Genomic DNA, 21,818 nt, shown 5'->3' with positions numbered 1-21,818 from the left:
TTTAGGTGGAATCTTCTTTCTTGTAGTTTGGATCCATTGCTCCGTGTCCGCTTCTCTGGAGCAGCAGAAAACAACCTTTCCCCCTCCTCTATGTGACATCCTTTTATATATTTGAACATGGCTATCATATCACCCCTTAACCTCCTCTTCTCCAGGCTAAACATGCCCAGCTCCCTTAGCCGTTCCTCATAAGGCATCGTTTCCAGGCCTTTGACCATTTTGGTTGCCCTCCTCTGGACACGTTCCAGTTTGTCAGTGTCCTTCTTGAACTGTGGTGCCCAGAACTGGACACAGTACTCCAGGTGAGGTCTGACCAGAGCAGAATACAGTGGCACTATTACTTCCCTTGATCTAGATGCTATACTCCTATTGATGCAGCCCAGAATTGCATTGGCTTTTTAGCTGCCGCGTCACACTGTTGGCTCATGTCAAGTTTGTGGTCAACCAAGACTCCTAGATCCTTTTCACATGTACTGCTCTCAAGCCAGGTGTCACCCATCTTGTATTTGTGCCTCTCATTTTTTTTTTGCCCAAGTGCAATACTTTACATTTCTCCCTGTTAAAATTCATATTGCTTGTTTTGGTCCAGTTCTCTAATCTGTCAAGGTCGTTTTGAAGTGTGATCCTGTCCTCTGGGGTGTTAGCCACCCCTCCCAGTTTGGTGTCATCTGCAAATTTGATCAGGATGCCCTTGAGTCCATCATCCAAGTCGTTGATAAAGATGTTGAATAAGACCGGGCCCAAGACAGAACCCTGTGGCACCCCACTAGTCACTCTTCTCCAGGATGAAGAGGAACCATTGATGAGCACCCTTTGGGTTCGGTCAGTCAGCCAGTTACAAATCCACTGAGTGGTAACATAGTCAAGACCGCATTTTACCAGCTTCTTTACAAGAATATCATGGGGCACCTTGTCAAATGCCTTGCTGAAATCAAGGTAGGCTACATCCACTGCGTTCCCTTCATCTACCAGGCTTGTAATTCTGTCAAAAAACGAGATCAGGTTAGTCTGACATGACTTATTTTTCAGAAATCCATGCTGACTATTGGTGATCACAGCATTCCTTTCTAGGTGCTCACAGACTGTTTGCTTAATGATCTGCTCTAGAATCTTCTCTGGTATTACTTCAGTCCACAATGGACAGGAAAACTAGGAGATCTAAGTAGCAAAGCCACAAAGCAAACAGATGCCATTTTATAATTGGTTTTAGATTGTGAAAAGGTTATCTCAAAAGCATGTGCTTTCCTGACACTTCTTTGCTTCTGAAGAAATGAGTTGTTATGAATAAAGAGCATAAAAATAACTTTTCTGGATTACAGCAAAGGTCCATCTACTCCACCATTTCATTTTCAACAGAAGCCAGTCAGACATCCCTGGAAGCTCACTAGCTCACCACCACATCAGTGCCCAAAGGTCAAAAGGTACACTGTATTGTCATGGAGGTTCCATGTAGCTTTCATAGCCATGGATGGGCTTACCTTCCATAAAACTGTTCAAATCCTTTTTTAAGGCATCTAAACAGCTGGCCATCAGCATGTCTTGTGAGAGTGAGCTTTACAAATCAATGCTGCATTACAGAAATAAGTGGAATCAGAAATAGGACTCGGGCAACAATTCATGGCAGAATTATATTGCTGCTTCTTCTTCTTCTTTTTCTTAAATTACAAGGTTGGTGGATTAGGGCAATGCTGCGGATGTAGTGTATCTTGATTTCAGTAAGTCCCCCAAAATATTATTGTGGAGTACTGTGTCCAGTTCTGGCACCACAGTTTAAGAAGGATATTGACAAGCTGGAATATGTGCAGAGCAGAGTGACCAAGATGATAAAGGGTATGGAAACCAAGCATTATTGGGAACAGTTGAGGGAGTTGAGAATGTTTAGGTGTCACACAGAAGATGGAGGAAGCTTATTTTCTGCTGCTCCAGAGAATCAATGTATTCAGATTACAAAAAAGCAAATGCCATCGAAGCATTAGGAAGAACATTTTGACAGTAAGAGCTGTTTGACAGTGGAACATATTATTTCAGAAGTTGGTGGACTCTCCTTCATTGGAGGTTTGCAAACAGAGGTTGGATGACCAGCTGTCAGCAGTGTTAGAAATTGGGATAACAACAACAACAACCAAACAATAACAATAATGATGATGATGATGATGTATTTATACCCCGCCCATCTGGCTGGGTTTCCCGGGGCACTCTGGGCTTGAAAAGCTATTCGCCACATGGCTCCTGGAACCTAAATTACGGCTGCAAAAAGGCTACTTGCCTTTCTTTCAGTTTAGCTGCACTTCCTATTTATTTTTTCAAAATGCATGAACTATTACACAATTAAACTGGCTCTTAGCACTGAAGGAAAGTAGAAGTTAAAGATACATCAGGAGTTGCCTTAGATCAGATGTGGGGAATGTTTGGCCCTCGAGACATTGATGAACTGCACCTCCCATTAGCCCCAGCAAGCACAGTCAATGGCCAGGGATGATGGGAGCTGTAGTTCAGCAAACGTCTGGAGGACCAAACGTTACCCACAACTGCCTTAGACCATGCAAAACCACTTGTCCATCCAGACCAGCATTATCTGCTTTGGCGGCAGGTCTCCGTAGTCCCAAGTGGAGAGGGAGCTTCATATCATCAACTATATGATGTTTTTAATAGGAGATGCCAGCAATTGATCCTGTGAGCTCCTGCATTCAAAGCAGGTGCTTTATCATTGAGCTGATCAAACTTGTTGATACATAAACCATAAAATCTGTTTGCTAGTGTAATGGTTCTAGGGGTTGCTCGTGCGTAAGCCGGTGCCAACACCTGGCTGGGTTGCCTGAGTGAACCTTTTCTGTCCGGACAGCCACTCACCCGTGGCTGTCTCAATCGCTGGCAGAATCCGTCAGTGGGCGTTTCTTAAACTTCTTCCAGCAAAGAAGCTCTTTGACGCCTAGTCTCCTCCTACTCTCCCTGCGCGGAAGCCTTCTGCGCAAGGAGGGCGTAGGCAGCGGAGGACCCTTACTCTCCCCGCTGGTCCCCGGCAAGGAGTCATGGGACCGCCTCGCCGATTCCCCCATCTGCCCCCCTTCTCCACTGGTGCTACACTGATTCTCTTCCCCAGAAGCTGGGCTGCCTCTCCCCATCCCGGGACGCTCTCTGGAATCCCTCTGTAGCTTGCTCTCTCCCTCCGGCACTGATGGCAGTTCCCTGACAGCTAGCATCAGGTTTTATGCAATGCAGGACTAGCTGCCTTTGCATTGAACAATTTCCTCCCATTTTAGCTGATGCAACTGCTGTAATAATTTTATCCAAGCATCAGGAGCACAATTTTCTCTCTTGTTGCCAATTTCTTGATATGCTGATAAAGGGTTCAGGGACATTATAGTTCCAAGCTGACCAGGGGAGATGTCAACTGATTGAGATGTTTCTGAGCAGCTTGTCTCAGAAAAGCTGGTGGAAAGGGCCTTGCTGTCTCTATGGCACCATTTGCCACCATAGTGCCTTCCTAGCTGTGACTGTAGCCCAAAACATGTGGAGAGCACCATGTTCTATGTAATAGTCAAATTAATACAGTGGTACCTCGGGTTAAGTACTTAATTCGTTCTGGAGGTCCATTCTTAACCTGAAACTGTTCTTAACCTGAAGCACCACTTTAGCTAATGGGGCCTCCTGCTGCCACCGGGCCGCCGGAGCACGATTTCTGTTCTCATCCTGAAGCAAAGTTCTTAACCCGAGGTACTATTTCTGGGTTAGCGGAGTCTGTAACCTGAAGCGTATGTAACCCGAGGTACCACCGTATGTTGTAGCTGGACTTCCTTGTGCCCATGGCCCCTCCTCCATTCAAAGTGGGAACAGAAAAGCTGCCCCTCTGGAACTCTGAGACCTGCTACCACAGCCTTTTCACAACAGGTCATTAGGATGAGGGTTGGTGGAGAAGTAACAACAAAACCTTCATGTTGCCTTTCGCTCACCCCATCTCCCAAAATGCCTCAAGAAAGCAGCTTGGAGACTTTCACCCATGTAATATTTCTTTGCATCCCAAGGCATTAGTGTCAATGGTTAAGTAGATGCTCCACAGATGAAGGATAAGGAATGCTAGTCTGTACAAAGGATTACCTTGCCAGAACAGAGACAAAGCCAGTGTCCGCTGTCACCCCAGCATTCAGGGACACTTGCATTAAAGACAGGTAAATGCAGGTTAATTCAGAGATAACCATCATGACCCACAACAGTTTGCATTGCACAAAAGATATCCTGCTGAGAAAAGGCTATGCTATGGCCAGCTGCAAAAAACAAACCAACCAAACTAACAAAAAACAGCACTTCAGGAAATTCAGACTTGCCAGAAAGTAAAAATGCATTTGTGAGTGTGTTTTAAAATGCCTTTTAAAGCTAATGCTCTGCAGCCCAAATTAATTCATGCCTGGGAACTAAGCATTTCAGCTTCCTCCAATAAGCCTTCCTTTGGAAATGGTTATATTCAGCAATACGAACCACTCCCCCTTCTCCATCTGCTCAGAAAAGATGAACAAACAAGCCATTGCTGAAGGAAGGAAGGAAGCATGTTCAGCCATCTCCTAGGAAAACCATGCCAGAGTGAGAAGAGCCCCTCCTCCTGACACACACACAGGAGTAAAGAAAAGGGGGAAGGCGGGGGGGGGGGAGAGAAAACACAGATCCCAGATACCAAAATAATCCACTCTGTATTGAGACTCCCCCTCACTCATAGGAACTGAGTGGTGGTCAAAGACAGAAGCAAATTCAGCTCACTCATGTTTTCCCCTCCCACACACACAAACAACATATTAAAAACTGGGACCAGTTAATATGCTGGCTTGAGTCATCAGCCATATGATCAAAGACTGGATCTAAAAAAGGGGGAATTGGTTTACTCACTGTCTTGGGTACAATCTGTTTCTTAGGCTGCCCAATCTTGAACGGAATCCTGGATTGAGAGAAAAGCAGCAGGAATAAGTACTTATGTAAACAAGCAAGGATAGCAGCTATCAGATAATATGCCACATCAAGGAACGAAATCTTCCTCCTCAAGTCACTTTTTGAGGGAGGAAGTGCCACAGGTCACAAAGCAAGAGGTAACAACAGAGTCACTGATTTCTTTGTACCATGCATCAATTTCCCCCCTCACCACTGACAAGCCAGTCCTCCACAGCAAACCTTTTCCTTGCTGTGAGTAGATAAAAAGAACCCCTGACCATTAGGTCCAGTCGTGGCCGACTCTGGGGTTGTGGCGCTCATCTCGCTTTACTGGCCGAGGGAGCCGGCGTACAGCTTCCAGGTCATGTGGCCAGACTGACTAAGCCACTTCTGGCGAACCAGAGAAGTGCACAGAAACGCCATTTACCTTCCCGCCGGAGCGGTACCTATTTATCTACTTGCACTTTGACGTGCTTTCAAACTGCTAACTTGGCAGGAGCAGGGACCGAGCAACGGGAGCTCACCCCAGTCCGGGGATTCGAACCGCCGACCTTCTGATCGGCAAGTCCTAGGCTCTGTGGTTTAACCCACAGCACCACCCGCATCCCTTTGTGAGTGGATAGGGGTAGCCTAATAACATAAATATGAATGCTGCAGGCCGGAAGCATTTTTGGCAGACTAAGTTTCTAAACAATTTAAGTTGAAAAGCAAATTGCAAGAGTAAAGAAATAAGATCACCACAAATGTTTTGATAGGGAAGGAAACAGCGAGGAAAAGAAAAATGCAATGTATCTTTTAAAAAAGCAAAAAAACTCGAAAGCTGTGAATAGCTTCAAGTAGATTTTTTGGATGCAGCAGTGTTTCATCAGACATATGACAAATCTTACAAGGTAGGTGATCCAATTTCATCTCCCAATAAGTTAGGTAAAGGTAAAGGGGCCCCTGACCATTAGGTCCAGTCATGGCTGACTCTGGAGTTGCGGCGCTCATCTCGCTTTATTGGCCGAGGGAGCCAATACATACAGCTTCCGGGTCATGTGGCCAGCATTATTAAGCCGCTTCTGGCGAACCAGAGCAGCGCACGGAAACGGCGTTTACCTTCCCGCTGGAACGGTACCTATTTAACTACTTGCACTCTGACGTGCTTTCAAACTGCTAGGTTGGCAGGAACAGGGACCGAGCAACAGGAGCTCACCCCGTCGCGGGGATTCGAACCGCTAACCTTCTGATCGGCAAGTCCTAGGCTCTGTGGTTTAACCCACAGCGCCACCCGCGTCCCAATAAGTTACCTGCAAGGTAAACACAGCTTCCCATAGCGGAGTCTAGAGTGCTCCTTCAATCTCAAATTCCTCCAGCAAATACAGTGGTACCTCTGGTTACGAACTTAATTCGTTCTGGAGGTCTGTTCTTAACCTGAAACTGTTCTTAACCTGAGGTACCACTTCAGCTAATGGGGCCTCCCACTGCCACTGCCATTTCTGTTCTCATCCTGAGGTAAAGTTCTTAACCCAAGGTACTACTTCCGGGTTAGTAGAATCTGTAACCCGAGGTGTTTGTAACCCAAGGTACCACTGTACAGTGCTTTGGCAAGAGGCCAAGATACCGATTTGCTGAGCTGCACCATGTCAGATGCCAGCACACCAAACATTTTCTTTTTTACATTTATATCCCACCTGTTCTCTTGGAAGTTCAAGGTGCGCACATGGTTCTCCCTCCAATGCTCCAACATCAACTGTGACAAACCTTATAACTGCCTTAAAATCTTGCAATGCAGGGGACTGAGTATGTGCATTATAGACACATCTTCATATGGATTAACCTGGTTATTTGTCTGTATGCAAGTACCCCACTGCTGACAGCAACTAACTGAATTGATATGATGCCACAAAGGCTCAAAAAGATTCTAACTACTTTGGGGAAGGGGCAAACTAGACCACGTGCTTTAAAAACAGTTGTTCTGAACATGTGTGACTGCCTAGAGTGAGCCTATTACTAATCCACCTGCCCAATATTGTTTTTGTTCAACTGAGATGCCAGAGACAGAACCTGGGCCCTTGTGTGTGCATAGCATGTGCTTGATAACTGCATTATGAAAAAAGTCTCAAACTTGCCTAAAGATAGGAAGGGGGTTTGGAAAGCCTGGGAGCTGTATGCCTAAGAAAGCCAAAGAAGGGTAAGGAATACACACAGACAGGTTCAAATTAACCCACCAAGTGTTTGGTTGAGGATTCCTGTATACAGCCTCTGTTTCATTGCTACAGAGACAGAGATGGAAAACTGCCAACATTTGTTTTTGGCAAGGTATCCATGCTTTTAATAGTTCTATAGAAGGGGCAACTGCAACTGAAAACAGCCTTTTCCATCACCTAGTTAAACCACTTTCTCCAACAGTCTTCAGAGCAATTAATAAAAGTATAAAATGCAGCGCAATGACAAGAGAAGCTACGCCTCCTCAGATTCTCCTTTCTACACAACATTAAACATAAATGCACTTTTTAGGAAATCTAACATATCTAGTCAGGGGCCCAGATTTTTCTTTTTCTATGTAAGCTTAGCCAACAACCCATATGTACGTGTTATGTACTGGTTTATACTGTACTGCTATTTGTATACAAAAATTAAATAAAACATTTTTGGAGGGGATACACATACGCACACCGACTCACACAAGTAGGTATGCAAAGGCTTTGCTATGCACGCCCCATTCTAAGATACCAATGTTAATGTTACCTACATCAGTACAACCTAGCTGATTGAGCCAAAACCCGCTTACTTCCATTAAACACATATAGAAAAGCTACATCCAGTTCAATCTTATACACATCTACTCAGAAGTAAATCTCATAGGGTTCGATGGGGCTTCTAAGTGAATAGAATCACAATCTTAGTTATTCAAGTGTAAAAATGGGGCTGGGGTGTGGTGGGGTGGGTGGCTGATGAGCATAGGATCAAAGGAAGTTTTCTTATATTGTTGTGAACCACCCTATGGTCTTTGGATGAAAGGCAGTATACAAATTTAATAAATAATAATCAGACCTTTGGTCTATCTAGAGCAGTCATGTCTATTCTCAGTGGCAGCATCTCTCCAAGGTTTTTGGCAGGGAGTGTCTACCAGCCCTATCTGGAGAGGCCAGATGTTGAACCCGGGATCTTTTGTATGCAAAACGTGCTCTGCCACTGAACTACAGCCCTTCCTCTGTGTGTGGCTAAATAGGAGACATGGAGAAACTGAAAGAAGGTGGAAAGACTGTATTTGGCTTAGAAAGGAGACTTTCTGTTCCAGTGGTTTGGAAAGCAGGGGGGAGTTTGTCTACTCTAATGTGTTTATTTATTCATGTTGGCATCCCCTAGAATCACAGAGTTGGCAAGGACCTCGAGGGTCATCTAGTCCAACCCCCTGCAATGCAGGAATCTCAACTAAAGCATCCATGACAGATGGCCACCCAAAACTCTCCAAGGAAGGAGAGTCTACCACCTCCCGAGGGAATCCATTCCACTGTCTAACAGCAATTATTGTACTGTCAGAAGTTATTCCTAATGTTTAGCGAGATTCTCCTTTCTTATAACCACTGCTATGGGTCCTACCCTCCAGAGCAGGAGAAAACAAGCTCGCTCCATCTTGCATGTGACAGCTCTTCAGATATTTGAACTTGGCTATCATATCTCCTCTCCATCTCCTCTTTCCCAGGCTACACATACCCAACTCCCTCAATCATTCCTCACAAGGCTTGGTTTCCAGACCCTTTGGTCATCTTGGTTTCTTTCCCACAAGAATCTCAAATAAGTGTTTTATCCTTGCAAAAGCCCTGCATGGCAGCCTTGGCAAGGATGATCACCAAAGCCCTGAACAGCCATGAACCTGGGGTATCCACATGATCCAAACACAAAGCTACCTGCCAGGGACTCTCTTGGCTGTAGACGCCATTCCACAAATACCACACCACAGGAGACAACACTCAGTACTTGAGTACCATATAATCTTGACTGGAGGGAAGGGGGGGGGGTAAGAAGAAATGCCTCAGGTCCTTCTTTTTTTCTCTTTCTCAGGCAAGTTGCCACCATTGTTTTCTAACCAAGTGTATAATTTTGCCACCAATAATGAACTTGGCCTGCAAACCATACCATTCTGAACTGAGCATGGAGCTCAAGTCAGCCTTAGTCACAAATGTATAAATTTAATTTCTGAAGTGCTTCCTGTTTATTGCTCTACAGCAAAGCTGATGTAATTTTAGTCTATTAACCCTTTCTAGCTTTGCTGGTACCCTTAACAGTGATGAATCACACGTCTTCTATAAACAAGCAATTGTCTGGCATATAATTACGCTGTCAATAGCAACTGGTGTGCCTTGGAAGAAAAATGAAGTCAATAAGCCCCCCCCTCCCGCCACATAGGCAAAAACATGAAATTGAGGTAGTTTCATTGTTATTCTTACAGACACCTGCCAGTTAACTTAAAATAGTATGGTAAAGCCTGCCTGTTTTCTGGAATTCCTCACCCAGGGGATTACACTGTGTATCTCACGTTGGAATTCATGAGAATAGCTTGTGTTTTTATTTATTTTTTTAAAATTAAATTCTCAACCCTTGTGGTTTTAGAGCAAACAGGATCCTTTGGCCCACAGGAGGAAAACTCCATCCCCCCCACTCACTCTTTGAAGATGTTCTGTGCAAAGAGGATGCCTCAAAACAGCTACGATGGAAGTTGGGAGTCCAAAACATTTACAGGACACCAGATTGAGGAAGGTTCATGTACAGCATTAAAGGGTAGCAGACAGTTAGAGAGCAACTACTACTACAACAATGAAAGAACATTTGCCTTTAGCTAGAATGTGAACATTTGTGGAGTGCTGCCACAGAGAAGACCCACTCACCAGTAGGATATTTACCTTACTTCTGTAGGACAGGGAAAATGAGAGAAGGTGCTGAGAAGATTATCTCAGTTCCTGGGCAGGTTAATCATGGCCCTGATTTGCTGTGGTTGCATTCATCCTGTACTTTCATATATCTGTCTACTCAGACATCACATTACATCTCAGCATGTCTTTACATAGGTAGTCAAAAATATGCAAGGAAAGGCGATGTCAGAAACAGTCCAAGTTTAGGCAGCTGCGGAGAACAATGCCCACCCTATTTGTAATGCATTACTCAGCATTCCAATTGCATAATAATGTCATAGATCTAGGGTACCAGAATATGTTAGTGAATTGTAGAAATTAATAAACAATAGTATTTAGATAATATTTGGGATATGAAGGGAGAATATAAGCTACAGAACCGTGCCAGACAAGAAATTCCTAGGTTAGATTATGTAAACAGGCCTGGCCTGACTAACAAAGTGCAGAGCCACTGAGAAACAATGTGGAGCCAGATACTGGGCCATTAACAGTAATTGGCAATGCAAAGAGGAGTGGACAGAGACAGGAGATTTCGGAGGTTGCCAAGTTAACTGGGGTGGGGAGGCATGATACCACAGAAAAATGTGTCCTTTTTGTGTTCTGAAGAGGGGGCTGAAGGGCAGAACCATCTTGGCACTGGCTGGAAGGGGCTGTCCTGAGAGACTGGGAGCCATGACCGACTGCTGCTTTGGACCCCAGCTTGCTGAAGCTAAGAGAGGGGCAATGAGAGACACTCTTGGGGTGTAACATTCTGCTCCCCCACCACTGAAGACTTTAGGTGTAAATATGTGTAAAATAAACCATACTTCTTAAAGACACTAGCCTCCACTGTGCCTTGAATTCCCAACAGAAACACAACCCTGGGTGAGTGCCTGGAACCCCCTGGAATTTTGCTACCACTGGCAGAGATTGAGTGTAGTGCGCAACCTTTGTAACAATACAGTTTTTGCTCCCACACAAAGGATTTACAATCTCGCTTTCAAATAAACCCTCACACCATATAGAAGATCAGGGCAATAAAGCCTTACTTCTTCTATAGTGGAACACGGCTTGCCGATTGGAAGGTCGCCGATTCAAATCCCCACAACGGAGTGAGCTCCCATTGCTCTGTCCCAACTCCTGCCAACCTAGCAGTTCAAAAGTATGCCAGTGCAAGTAGATAAATAGGTACAGCTGTGGCGGGAAGGTAAATGACATTTCCGTGTGCTCTGGTTTCCATCGTACCAGGAACAGTTTAGTCCTGCTGGCCACACGACCCGGAAAGCTGTCTGTGGACAAACGTCAGCTTCCTCGGACTGAAAGCGAGATGAGCACTGCAACCCCAGAGTCACCTTTGACTGGACTTAGCTGTCTGGGGTCCTTTACATTTTTTACCTTTCCATAGTGTTACAATTTAATGTCAGTTAATGCAAAAGCAAACATACATTGGAACCCAACTGTCCACACATCGTCAGCGACAGACTTGTGAAAACCTTAAATCCACAGAAGAGTAATGTCTGCTCTGAAGAAGCTGCCACAAGCAAAATTATTTGAGATTGACTGCCAGTTGAGCAACAGCAGTCTGAGGACAGCATTCAAAAGCAAGAGAGGAGCAGCCAGATATGCACAGGTGCTGACTGTCAAATAGTGGATTGGTCTGCAATCTTCACAGGTGCAAGCTACCAGGTAAAGCATCTTTTGAAGATGATCCTTGACTTCCTTCTTAATAAGGAGACAACCTGGTTTTGCATGTGTATTAACCTCTTAATGTAAAACATTCATGCATTGCAACTACAAGTCTCAAGGTCTGTAATTAGGGCACAGAAGCCCCAGTTCAAAGTGAAATTCCAGACAGTTTTGCAACAAGAAGCCCCTGGGTGCCAGAAGCAGAATGCAGAAACATGATAGGAAGAAAGATGGCACAGCCAGAATGCAGTGATGAAAAGCATGCAAAGGAGACATGCTCTTGTACATGGATTCCTTTTCGTTATGTGCAAAACCATATTGAGAGTTGCAAATGCCCAACCAGGCACAAGTCAGCAATCTTAGGTACCAGAGACTCTAGGAGCAGAACCCAGATGCCTCTCCTCTGATTCCCTAAAGCAGGGGGAGAAGAGGGCTGTGCATTAGAAAACTGAGGAGGAGCCACAACACAGTGACTGAGAATTTATTTCCCATGCAGAATTTCCAGGTTCAATACCTGGCATTTCCAATTAAAATGAGATCATACTGAAGGGTGTGAAAGAATTCTGTCTGAAATCTTGGGAGAGCTGCTGCCACTCAGACTAGACATTACTAGGTGAGATGGGCCAATCATCTGACTCAAATTAAAAATGGATAGCCACCCATGGCAGCTTGCCAGAGAAAGAGGACCCTGGATTGTTGTCTGCTTTGCCACCAACTCAGTCGGATTAAAGGGGACACAAGAGGATGATGGGACTGGTCCTGTTAACTCTGACTTGGCTCATCCGTTTGAGCAAACTGTTGCTCTGGCATAGGCTGAACTTACTATTTCTCACCCCCACATGCCTGCTAAAATCCAAACCACCACAATACGGGCAATTGTGCATGCAATGCTGCTAAGCCACAGACACATCACTCAACAACTCATCAGTGCTGTCAACTCGAACAATACAAGTCACCTATTTGGAAGAGTGGAGGGACCTGAAAGCAGGCACTCCTCACATCAGTTTCAATTATGTAGCAGTACTGATATATAACCAATAGGAGAGATCCTTGTGTACTGCTGTGGACTGTTGCTGCCTACATGCAAAGATCTCTAGATCAGCACTAGGGTCAGGTTGGCTTCAAGGCTTGCATTGCAATCAAAGGGACAAAAAACTTGCAAATGAAAGTGAAAACTGAAGATTATTTATTTAATTCTATTGAGTTATAAAACAAGCAAAAAAGAACATAAATACAGTGGTACCTCGAGTTACAAAAAACGCTTCAGGTTACAAACTCCGCTAACCTGGAAGAGTTACCTCGAGTTGAGAACTTTGCCCCAGGATGAGAACAGAAATCGTGTACCGGCAGCAGCAAGAGGCCCCATTAGCGAAAACACACCTCTAGTTAAGAACAGTTTCAGGTTAAGAATGGACCTCCGGAACGAATTAAGTTCGAAACTAGAGGTACCACTGTACAATTTGGGCATATGCATAAAAGAATAATAGTTTTCATTGTCATGCTGCAGAGGCACTCATCTAATATTAACAGTTAAAACAAGATCAGTAGAACAGCACAATTTTTATAAGCCAAAATGAAGTCCTAATTTCATGCATTGGTTCAGGCAAAGAACTTTGCAGGTCACCTGCAGTATACTAAGTGATAAATTCCCAGCAAATGGCAAATAACTGTTCTGGGTGTATAGAGAGGAAGGCCAAAGGTTGCAATTAATCTAATATTAAATTTAATATAGTATTAAGCATCTAATCAAATGAGCAGATGTTGCCACCTTGAATTGTAGAAATATAGTCACCATTAACGTCATGTCAGCAGCAAATGAGTCTAGCAATAAGTGGGAGGTATATTTGAAACTTGTCATTCTCCAATATAAAGAATAATAATAATAATAATAATAATAATAATAATAATAATAATTTATTATTTATACCCCGCCCATCTGGCTGGGCCTCCCCAGCCACTCTGGGCGGCTTCCATAAAAACCAAAAATACAATAAAATATCACACGTTAAAAACTTCCCTGAACAGGGCTGCCTTAAGATGTCTTCTGAATGTCAGGTAGTTGTTTATCGCTTTGACATCTGCTGGAAGGGCGTTCCACAGGGCGGGCGCCACTACCGAGAAGGCCCTCTGCCTGGTTCCCTGTAGCTTTGCTTCTCGCAATGAGGGAACCGCCAGAAGGCCCTCGGCGCTGGACCTCAGCGTCCGGGCAGAATGATGGGGGTGGAGACGCTCCTTCAGGTATACTGGACCGAGGCCGTTTAGGGCTTTAAAGGTCAGCACCAACACTTTGAATTGTGCTCGGAAACGTACTGGGAGCCAATGTAGGTCTTTTAAGACCGGTGTTATATGGTCTCGGCGGCCGCCCCCAGTCACCAGTCTAGCTGCCGCATTCTGGATTAGTTGTAGTTTCCGAGTCACCTTCAAAGGTAGCCCCACGTAGAGTGCATTGCAGTAGTCCAAGCGGGAGATAACCAGAGCATGCACCACTCTGGCGAGACAGTCCGCAGGCAGATAGGGTCTCAGCCTACGTACCAGATGGAGCTGGTAAACAGCTGCCCTGGACACAGATTTGACCTGTGCCTCCATGGACAGCTGTGAGTCCAAAATGACTCCCAGGCTGCGCACCTGGTCCTTCAGGGGCACAGTTACCCCATTCAGGACCAGGGAATCCTCCACACCTGCCCGCCTCCTGTCCCCCAAAAACAGTACTTCTGTCTTGTCAGGATTCAACCTCAATCTGTTAGCCGCCATCCATCCTCCAACCGCTTCCAGACACTCACACAGGACCTTCACCGCCCTCACTGGTTCTGATTTAAAAGAGAGGTAGAGATGGGTATCATCCGCATACTGATGAACACCCAGCCCAAACCTCCTGATGATCTCTCCCAGCGGCTGCATGTAAATGTTGAAAAGCATGGGGGAGAGGACAGAACCCTGAGGCACCCCACAAGTGAGAGCCCAGGGGTCTGAACACTCATCCCCCACCACCACTTTCTGAACACGGCCCAGGAGGAAGGAGCGGAACCACTGTATGACAGTGCCTCCAGCTCCCAGCCCCTGAAGACGGTCCAGAAGGATGTTATGGTCGATGGTATCAAACAATAATTTCCCTAGACATTAGACCTTCATATTCATCAAGATCAAGAGCTCTCCATTGGATCTCCTAACTAACTGTAGAAGAGAACAAGTTTTCAATAGCTCTCAAGCAGCCTTAGTTGAGCTTACATTGTATTGCTCCTTCATCCCATTTCAGCCTGAGATAACAAGGGTTCCTTCAATGCATAAGCTACTTCTGCAACCAAGAGTCAGTAAAATCAGTCTATCCTCCATCACAAGGCTGATTTTCTTTACACTATTCAATGGTCTGGCTCACACTTAACAGTAATATTGGCATTAAAAAAAGGTAAAGGACCCCTGACAGTTAAGTCCAGCCGCGAACAACTCTGGGGTTGCGGCGCCCATCTCGCTTTACTGGCTGAGGGAGCCGGTGTTTGTTCGCAGACCGTTTTTCTGGGTCATGTGGCCAGCATGACTAAGCCGCTTCTAGCGAAACCAGAGCAGCGCACGGAAACGCCATTTACCTTCCTGCTGGAGCGGTCGGTACCTATTTATCTACTTGCACCATAATTCCCACTTAACAGTAAGCCAGAGTTAAACTTCAGCTTACCTCTCTATTTCCACTGAGATCCCAGTGTTTTATTCTTGCCTCAAAAACCAAAACAAAAATAAAGCCAATTAAAAAAAATATTTAATTAATTAGAATCCATTTTCCAGATTCAAAATTCTGACATTTTATTACGGAATGGTGAAAAGCATGTTGTTAATTTTAACAGAATTTCTGAAAACAATGAGCACCCAGAGTTCCCAAATAGGGCCTCAAGAAACCACTGAAAGTGTCTGTGGAAGCCACCAGTATTATAGGCCCTACTTAATGCTCTATCGTGCCTCTGCAACCAAGCATGCAAGTTCTATCTTTTCACTGACAGCATAACCTATCATAACCAGACTGGGACCTTGGGTGGATATACCTGAATTCAGATTCTGTATTTACAGTTCCTCGTCTAGGTTTGCTATGAAATCAGAACTGGAGCTTAAAAGCACAGCACAAAAACAATACTACTCAACCTGGCTTGAGAGCAGTACATGTGAAAAGGATCTAGGAGTCTTGGTTGACCACAAACTTGACATGAGCCAACAGTGTGACGCGGCAGCTAAAAAAGCCAATGCAATTCTGGGCTGCATCAATAGGAGTATAGCATCTAGATCAAGGGAAGTAATAGTGCCACTGTATTCTGCTCTGGTCAGACCTCACCTGGAGTACTGTGTCCAGTTCTGGGCACCACAGTTCAAGAAGGACACTGACAAACTGGAACGTGTCCAGAGGAGGGCAACCAGAATGGTCAAAGGCCTGGAAACGATGCCTTATGAGGAACGGCTAAGGGAGCTCGGCATGTTTAGCTTGGAGAAGAGGAGGTTAAGGGGTGATATGATAGCCATGTTCAAATATATAAAAGGATGTCACATAGAGGAGGGAGAAAGGTTGTTTTCTGCTGCTCCAGAGAAGCGGACACGGAGCAATGGATCCAAACTACAAGAAAGAAGATTCCACCTAAACATTAGGAAGAACTTCCTGACAGTAAGAGCTGTTCGACAGTGGAATTTGCTGCCAAGGAGTGTGGTGGAGTCTCCTTCTTTGGAGGTCTTTAAGCAGAGGCTTGACAACCATATGTCAGGCGTACTCTGATGGTGTTTCCTGCTTGGCAGGGGGTTGGACTCGATGGCCCTTGTGGTCTCTTCCAACTCTATGATTCTATGATTCTATGAACCTGTTAGAGAAAGACTATTTATATCTGGCCTGACCAATCCAAAAATTACATATTTGCTGATCAATCATACGAGTATGTATTTTAGATCCCTAATCATTTGATCAGATCAGCCTTCTCCAACCTGGTGCCTCCCATAAATTTGGGACTCCCAACCCCCCTCAGCTCCAGTCACCATGGCCAATGGTAAGGGAAAATAAGAGCTTTGGTCCACAACACCAGGAGAGAGCTTGGTTGAGAAAGCTCAGGTGGCTTTGAAGGATGATTAGACACATAGATCTATTGGCAGTCAGAAACTATGATGATTAAATGGAACTTACATAAACAGCCTTGAGGAGAAAGTCATTGGCTCTCTACATGTGCTTTAGGTCTTGGACTTCTATTAGGGAAATAACATACCAGAACTACATTTGGCACGTGAAATCCTTTGAAATGATTATCATAACGTTAAAAAAATGGAGTGTGGCCATCACACAGAATTAGATTATTTCCACTCTTCAAAGCTGCCCTGTTTAATAAAAACAGTTTTATCCAAGTGACCAGCACTAACACAATGAAGATTCCTGGCGTTGTTCCCCAGGTTGGCAGAAGAGGGAAAGCTAAATCACAAAGAGGACCATCAGTTGGTTCTGCAGCAGCCTTGCTAGCAAGTTCAAGAAGAGTGAAGGATTTTAAAAAGGAAGTGTCTACTTAGGCTTCCTCAGAAAGCTACAGTGAGGGGGGAAAGTATTTGATCCCCTGCTAAATTTGCCTGTTCGCCCTCTGACAAAGAAATGACCAGTCTATAATTTTAATGGTAGGTTTATTGTAGCTGTGAGAGACAGAATAACAGGAAAACCCCCAGAAACCCAAAATACAAAAGTCGGGGATTGATGTGCATTATGAGTTAAATAAGTATTTGATCCCCTATCAACCAGCCAGATGTCAAGCTACCTGGTATCTTCACTGTATGTAACAAGCTGAGATTAGAAGCACCCGCTGTAAGGGAGAAGTGTCACCTGTAATCCCAGCTCGTTACAGTACCTGTACACAGAAGCAATCAATCCAGCAGATTCCAAAGTAGCCACCATGACCAAGACCAAAGAGCTGTCCAAGGATGTCAGGGACAAGATTGTAAACCTGCACAAGGCTGGACTGGGCTACAAGTCTATTGCCAAGCAGCTTGGTGAGAAGGTGACAACAGCTGGCGCAATAATTCGCAAATGGAAGAAACACAAAATAACTGTCAACCTCCCTCGGTCTGGGGCTCCATGCAAGATCTCATCTTGTGGCGTTGCAATGATCAGGAGAACGGTGATGAAGAAGCTCAGAACTACACGGGGGGAACTTGTCAATTATCTCAGGGCAGCTGGGACCATAGTCACCATGAAAACAGTTGGTAACACACTACACCGTGAAGGACTGAGATCTTGCAGAGCCCGCACGGTCCCCTTGCTCAAGACAGCATATGGACAGGCCCGTCTGCAGTTTGCCATAGCACATCTGAATGACCCAGAGGAGAACTGGGTGAAAGTGTTGTGGTCAGATGAGACCAAAATCGAGCTCTTTGGCATCAACTCAACTTGCCGTGTTTGGAGAAGGAGGAATGCTGCCTACGACCCCAAGAACACCATCCCCACCGTCAAACATGGAGGGGGACATATTATGCTTTGGGGTGTTTTTCTGCTAAGGGGACAGGAAACCTTCACCGCATTGAAGGGACGATGGACGAGACCATGTATCGTCAAATCCTTCCCTCCTTCCCTCAGCCAGGACATTGAAAATGGGTCGATGATGGGTATTCCAGCATGACAATGACCCAAAACACACGGCCAAGGCAGCAAAGGAGTGGCTCAAGAAGAAGCACATTAAGGTCCTGGAGTGGCCTAGCTAGTCTCCAGACTTTAATCCCATCGGAAATCTGTGGAGGGAGCTGAAGGTGTCAGGAGTGCGCGCAGCAGCCAGGCCCTGTGACTGGCAGGGCTTTGCAGGACTGGGGCTTTCCTAAGTTTGTTCTGAAGAAGCAAGGCATGGCCACACAGGTGAGGCTGACTGGTAACTCACAGCACCTGGTGGCAAGAGCCGGGAAGGGATATAAGGTCAGCATTTCCCTTCGGCTCTTTGCCACAGCAACACGCTTCCTGCCTTGCTGCGTTTGGCTTCCTGACTCCTGGCTTCCGGATCCTCGGACCCTGGGCTTCCTGACTCCTGGCTTCCTGACTCCCGTTCCTGCTCCCGCCCTGCCGTCTTGCCACTGGTCCCGACGTCCTCAGCTGTGACTTTGACAGCCCGTAAACCGGACTGTGACAGAAGGTTCGAGTAGCTACACATCTGCCTCGAAATCTTACTGACTTGGAGAGGATCCGCAAAGAGGAGTGGGACAAAGTATCTTCTGAGATGTGTGCAAACCTGGTGGCCACCTACAAGAAACGTCTGACCTCTGCAATTGCCAACAAGGCTTTTGCCACCAAGTACTAAGTCGTCTTTTGCAAAGGGATCAAATACTTCCCCCTCCTCCTCCCTGTAGTGCCTTGCCATGCTGCAGAGTGATCTGGCAGTTCCCATGAATTCCGTATCATCTCTGGTAGATCAAGATGGAGGTGGGGAGAGAAACTTGTGGAAGGCAGGGAAATCAAGGGCCAGAGGTGGCTGATTGTGGCCACACTCTGGAATCCACACCCCCACCTTTGCCTCACAGACTTCATCCTAATTTCTGCCACCATCGCCATGTCTCCAAGATGCAGGCAATGCCTTCATTAAGAGAAGGGAATCTGAGGTCCTCTAGCTTAGGGCAACCTGCCACATGCCAGGGGTGGACGAAGGTAGAGGCAAAGGGGGATGGAGCAACAGATGTATGTTTTACCTTTGTACAGTACACAGCCCTCTCTACTCTCTATCCATCTAAGCAAGCAAAAGGCATTATCAGAGTTCAAGGGCACTTTGGCCACGCAAAAACACTTGAGGAACTAAAGCAGGGCTGGTGAGGGAGAGGCATGGCAAGAGTCCCACGGGGCAGATGGAAGAGGCTTAGAGAGCAGCATTTGACCCTTAGGCCTGAGGTTCCCCACCCCTGCTCAAGATTTGTTGATCCCAATTGCCACCAGCCCCTCCCAGCCTAGCAAACAGTCAAGAATGCTTGGAGTTGTAGTCCAGTACCATCTGGGGGGCACAGGTTCCCCACCCCTGCCTTATGAAGGTTACAGGACAGAAAGGCACATGGAAATATGCATGCATAAAGTGGGGTGTCAATTTTTTCCTTCTGCCTAACTCCAGAGTTGATAGTCATCCAATGAAACTGCAAATGCCATAATGGCTCACAGTGTAGAACACGTGCTTTGAGCGTAGAAGGTCCCAAGTTCAATGTCTGGCATCTCCAGGTAGCACTAGGAAAGCGTCAAGCCTGAAACCCTGAGGAGATGCTGTCAGTCAGTGCAATAGAAAATACTGAGCTATATGGAAGAAAGAGAGAGTTTCTCTGTTCCTAAACTGATTGGTAGGAGAGTTCAGTTTAGGAACAAAAAAGTGAGTTGTATCCAATGCTACCCAGAGCAGACCCACGGAAACTAATGAACCCAAGTTAGTCATCCCTATAAACATCTATGGGCCCATCCTGAGCAGGACTAACACTGGATACAACCCAGTATTCCCCCATATAGATTGTATGGAATTCATTGCCACAACATTTGGTAATGGCCATTAGCTAATATAACTTCAAAATGGTGTCTGACCCATTCTACATTAGTATGCCTACCGCCACCTATTAATCATGACGACTAAATGGGATCTCCATGTTCAGAGGCAGTATGCAACTGAGTACTAGGTGACAGCCCTCATGCCCTGTCTGTGGGCTTCTGACCAAGAGGTATCATGGTTCATCACTGTGTGAAGTTGGATGGTGCTTGGTGGATCTTTGGTGAACGAGTCCTCCTCTCTATCTGCCTTCAAGGTGCAACGGCTAATGCAAAAAAGATGCAGACTTCAGCTTGGCCATTCCTTTCTTTTGCAAAGCCCTGCTCATCTCTTAAGCATGCTCTAGAACAGGCTTCCTCAACCTCGGCCCTCCAGATGTTTTGAGACTACAATTCCCAGTATCCATGACCACTGGTTCTGCTAGCTAAGGATCATGGGAGTTGTAAGCCAAAAACATCTGGGGGGCCGAGGTTGAGGAAGCCTGCTCTAGCATGACCAAGGAACACAGCTTTCATATATGCAAGTCATTCTATTGCACTTAAAAGTGTTTCTCATTCCTACAGCTATGTAGTTGTATCAGAATTATTTCCAGATGAGAACCAAAGGCTGAGAATGAAAAATTTGCTCAAGGCCACCCTGGTGATTCCACAGCTGAAGTGATATTTAGAGCCAAGGCGCTTATTCTACTTAGTAAGATAGCACTACGTAGTCCCAATATGGCTCAGGAAACCATCTGGGGAGCTGTGTGTGATCCACCCCTTTCCTACAACAGCCTGAAAACTTCTGAGATTGCAGGCGAGTCTTGTAAACATGTGAGGCTGTTTGTTCACCTTTGGAAAACCCCATCACTTCATAAGGAGTCCAAGAAGGAAGGAAAAGTTTTAACCCCTGCCTGTACAGGTGCACCAAGTGGAAACACAAGACACAATTGGAAAACATACACCCTTCCACTCTGGGTTTATTGCTGCGGTATTACACGGTGTCCATGGAAACTGCATGAACCATCCCACCAAACTCCCATTCCTTATATAGGAACTCATAGCAACCATTCCAAACAGAACACAAGAGGAAAAATTATTCAAATGGATCACAAACAGCTTATGCTGACAGAGTTGCCATTCCAAATTCTCCACTTAACTTCACACTTATGCAACTTGGGGCAGGGGGTGGGGGAGAGATTCAACCGAAACATTAAAATCAGGCCACATTGCAAACTGGCAAGGGACATTGTGGGACCTGCAACAGAATATGGCAGTGTGGAGTGTCCCTGCTCAGGGTTCCAGCCAGCAATCAATACCCTCTTCAAGGATACACCATTCCAACCCCCAACCCCAAATATTCTGTTCGCTCACAGCAGTCCTTCCGTATCCCATGCCCAATGAATGTACCAGTTCTCCTCAGCAAGCCTTGGTGCTCCAAGCCAGATTCTTTCCTCTTAAGCAAGGATGGGGCTATTTGGGCTGCATAAGGACCCACACTGGGAGAATGAGTCTGTTCCTTGGATACAGGATACCAGGGAGCAAAGGGGGAATAAACCCTAGAGCTTAGTCCACCTTCTTTATGAAACTGGTGGGAAGAAAGGGGGACAGGCAAATTTATATTGGCACAATTCCCAAGAAAATTATGATGCACATACTACCACCATGGCTCTTCATATGCAGAAAGACAGGACCTGGTAGGACATAGTGCAGTGGAGAGAGGGAAAGAGAGACAACAGGGGAGAGAAGGAGAAGAAACGAACTAGAAATGAATTTGAGTAAATACTACTCCATATATTTAGGCACTGTTTCAGTTGGCAATATAGAGAGGCTAAAGAGGTTAAGATAAAAGTTTAACAGTGAAAGTAGATTTT

At 45.5% G+C, this 21,818-nt stretch overlaps 1 protein-coding gene across 5 annotated transcripts in view; it reads right to left on the bottom strand.

Annotated features, from left to right (window-relative positions):
• Window positions 1–21,818, bottom strand: part of BIN3 (bridging integrator 3) — a 119,024-nt gene that overhangs the window by 69,997 nt on the left and 27,209 nt on the right. For 4 of the 5 annotated variants that reach the window (XM_083589092.1, XM_083589093.1, XM_083589096.1 and 1 more), the window contains one exon: window positions 4,876–4,924. The exons of the other annotated variant lie outside the window; for it this stretch is intronic. In XM_083589092.1, coding sequence (XP_083445218.1) covers window positions 4,876–4,924 — 49 coding nt within the window. The remainder of the gene's footprint in view (window positions 1–4,875; window positions 4,925–21,818) is intronic. 5 annotated transcript variants of the gene reach the window in all.

The sequence above is a fragment of the Podarcis filfolensis genome (assembly GCF_964270895.1).
Source record: "Podarcis filfolensis genome assembly, chromosome: 15".
Classification (NCBI taxonomy): Eukaryota; Metazoa; Chordata; class Lepidosauria; order Squamata; family Lacertidae; genus Podarcis; species Podarcis filfolensis.
Note: the sequence above shows the minus strand (reverse complement) of the source record. Positions and strands in the feature narration are given on the sequence as shown.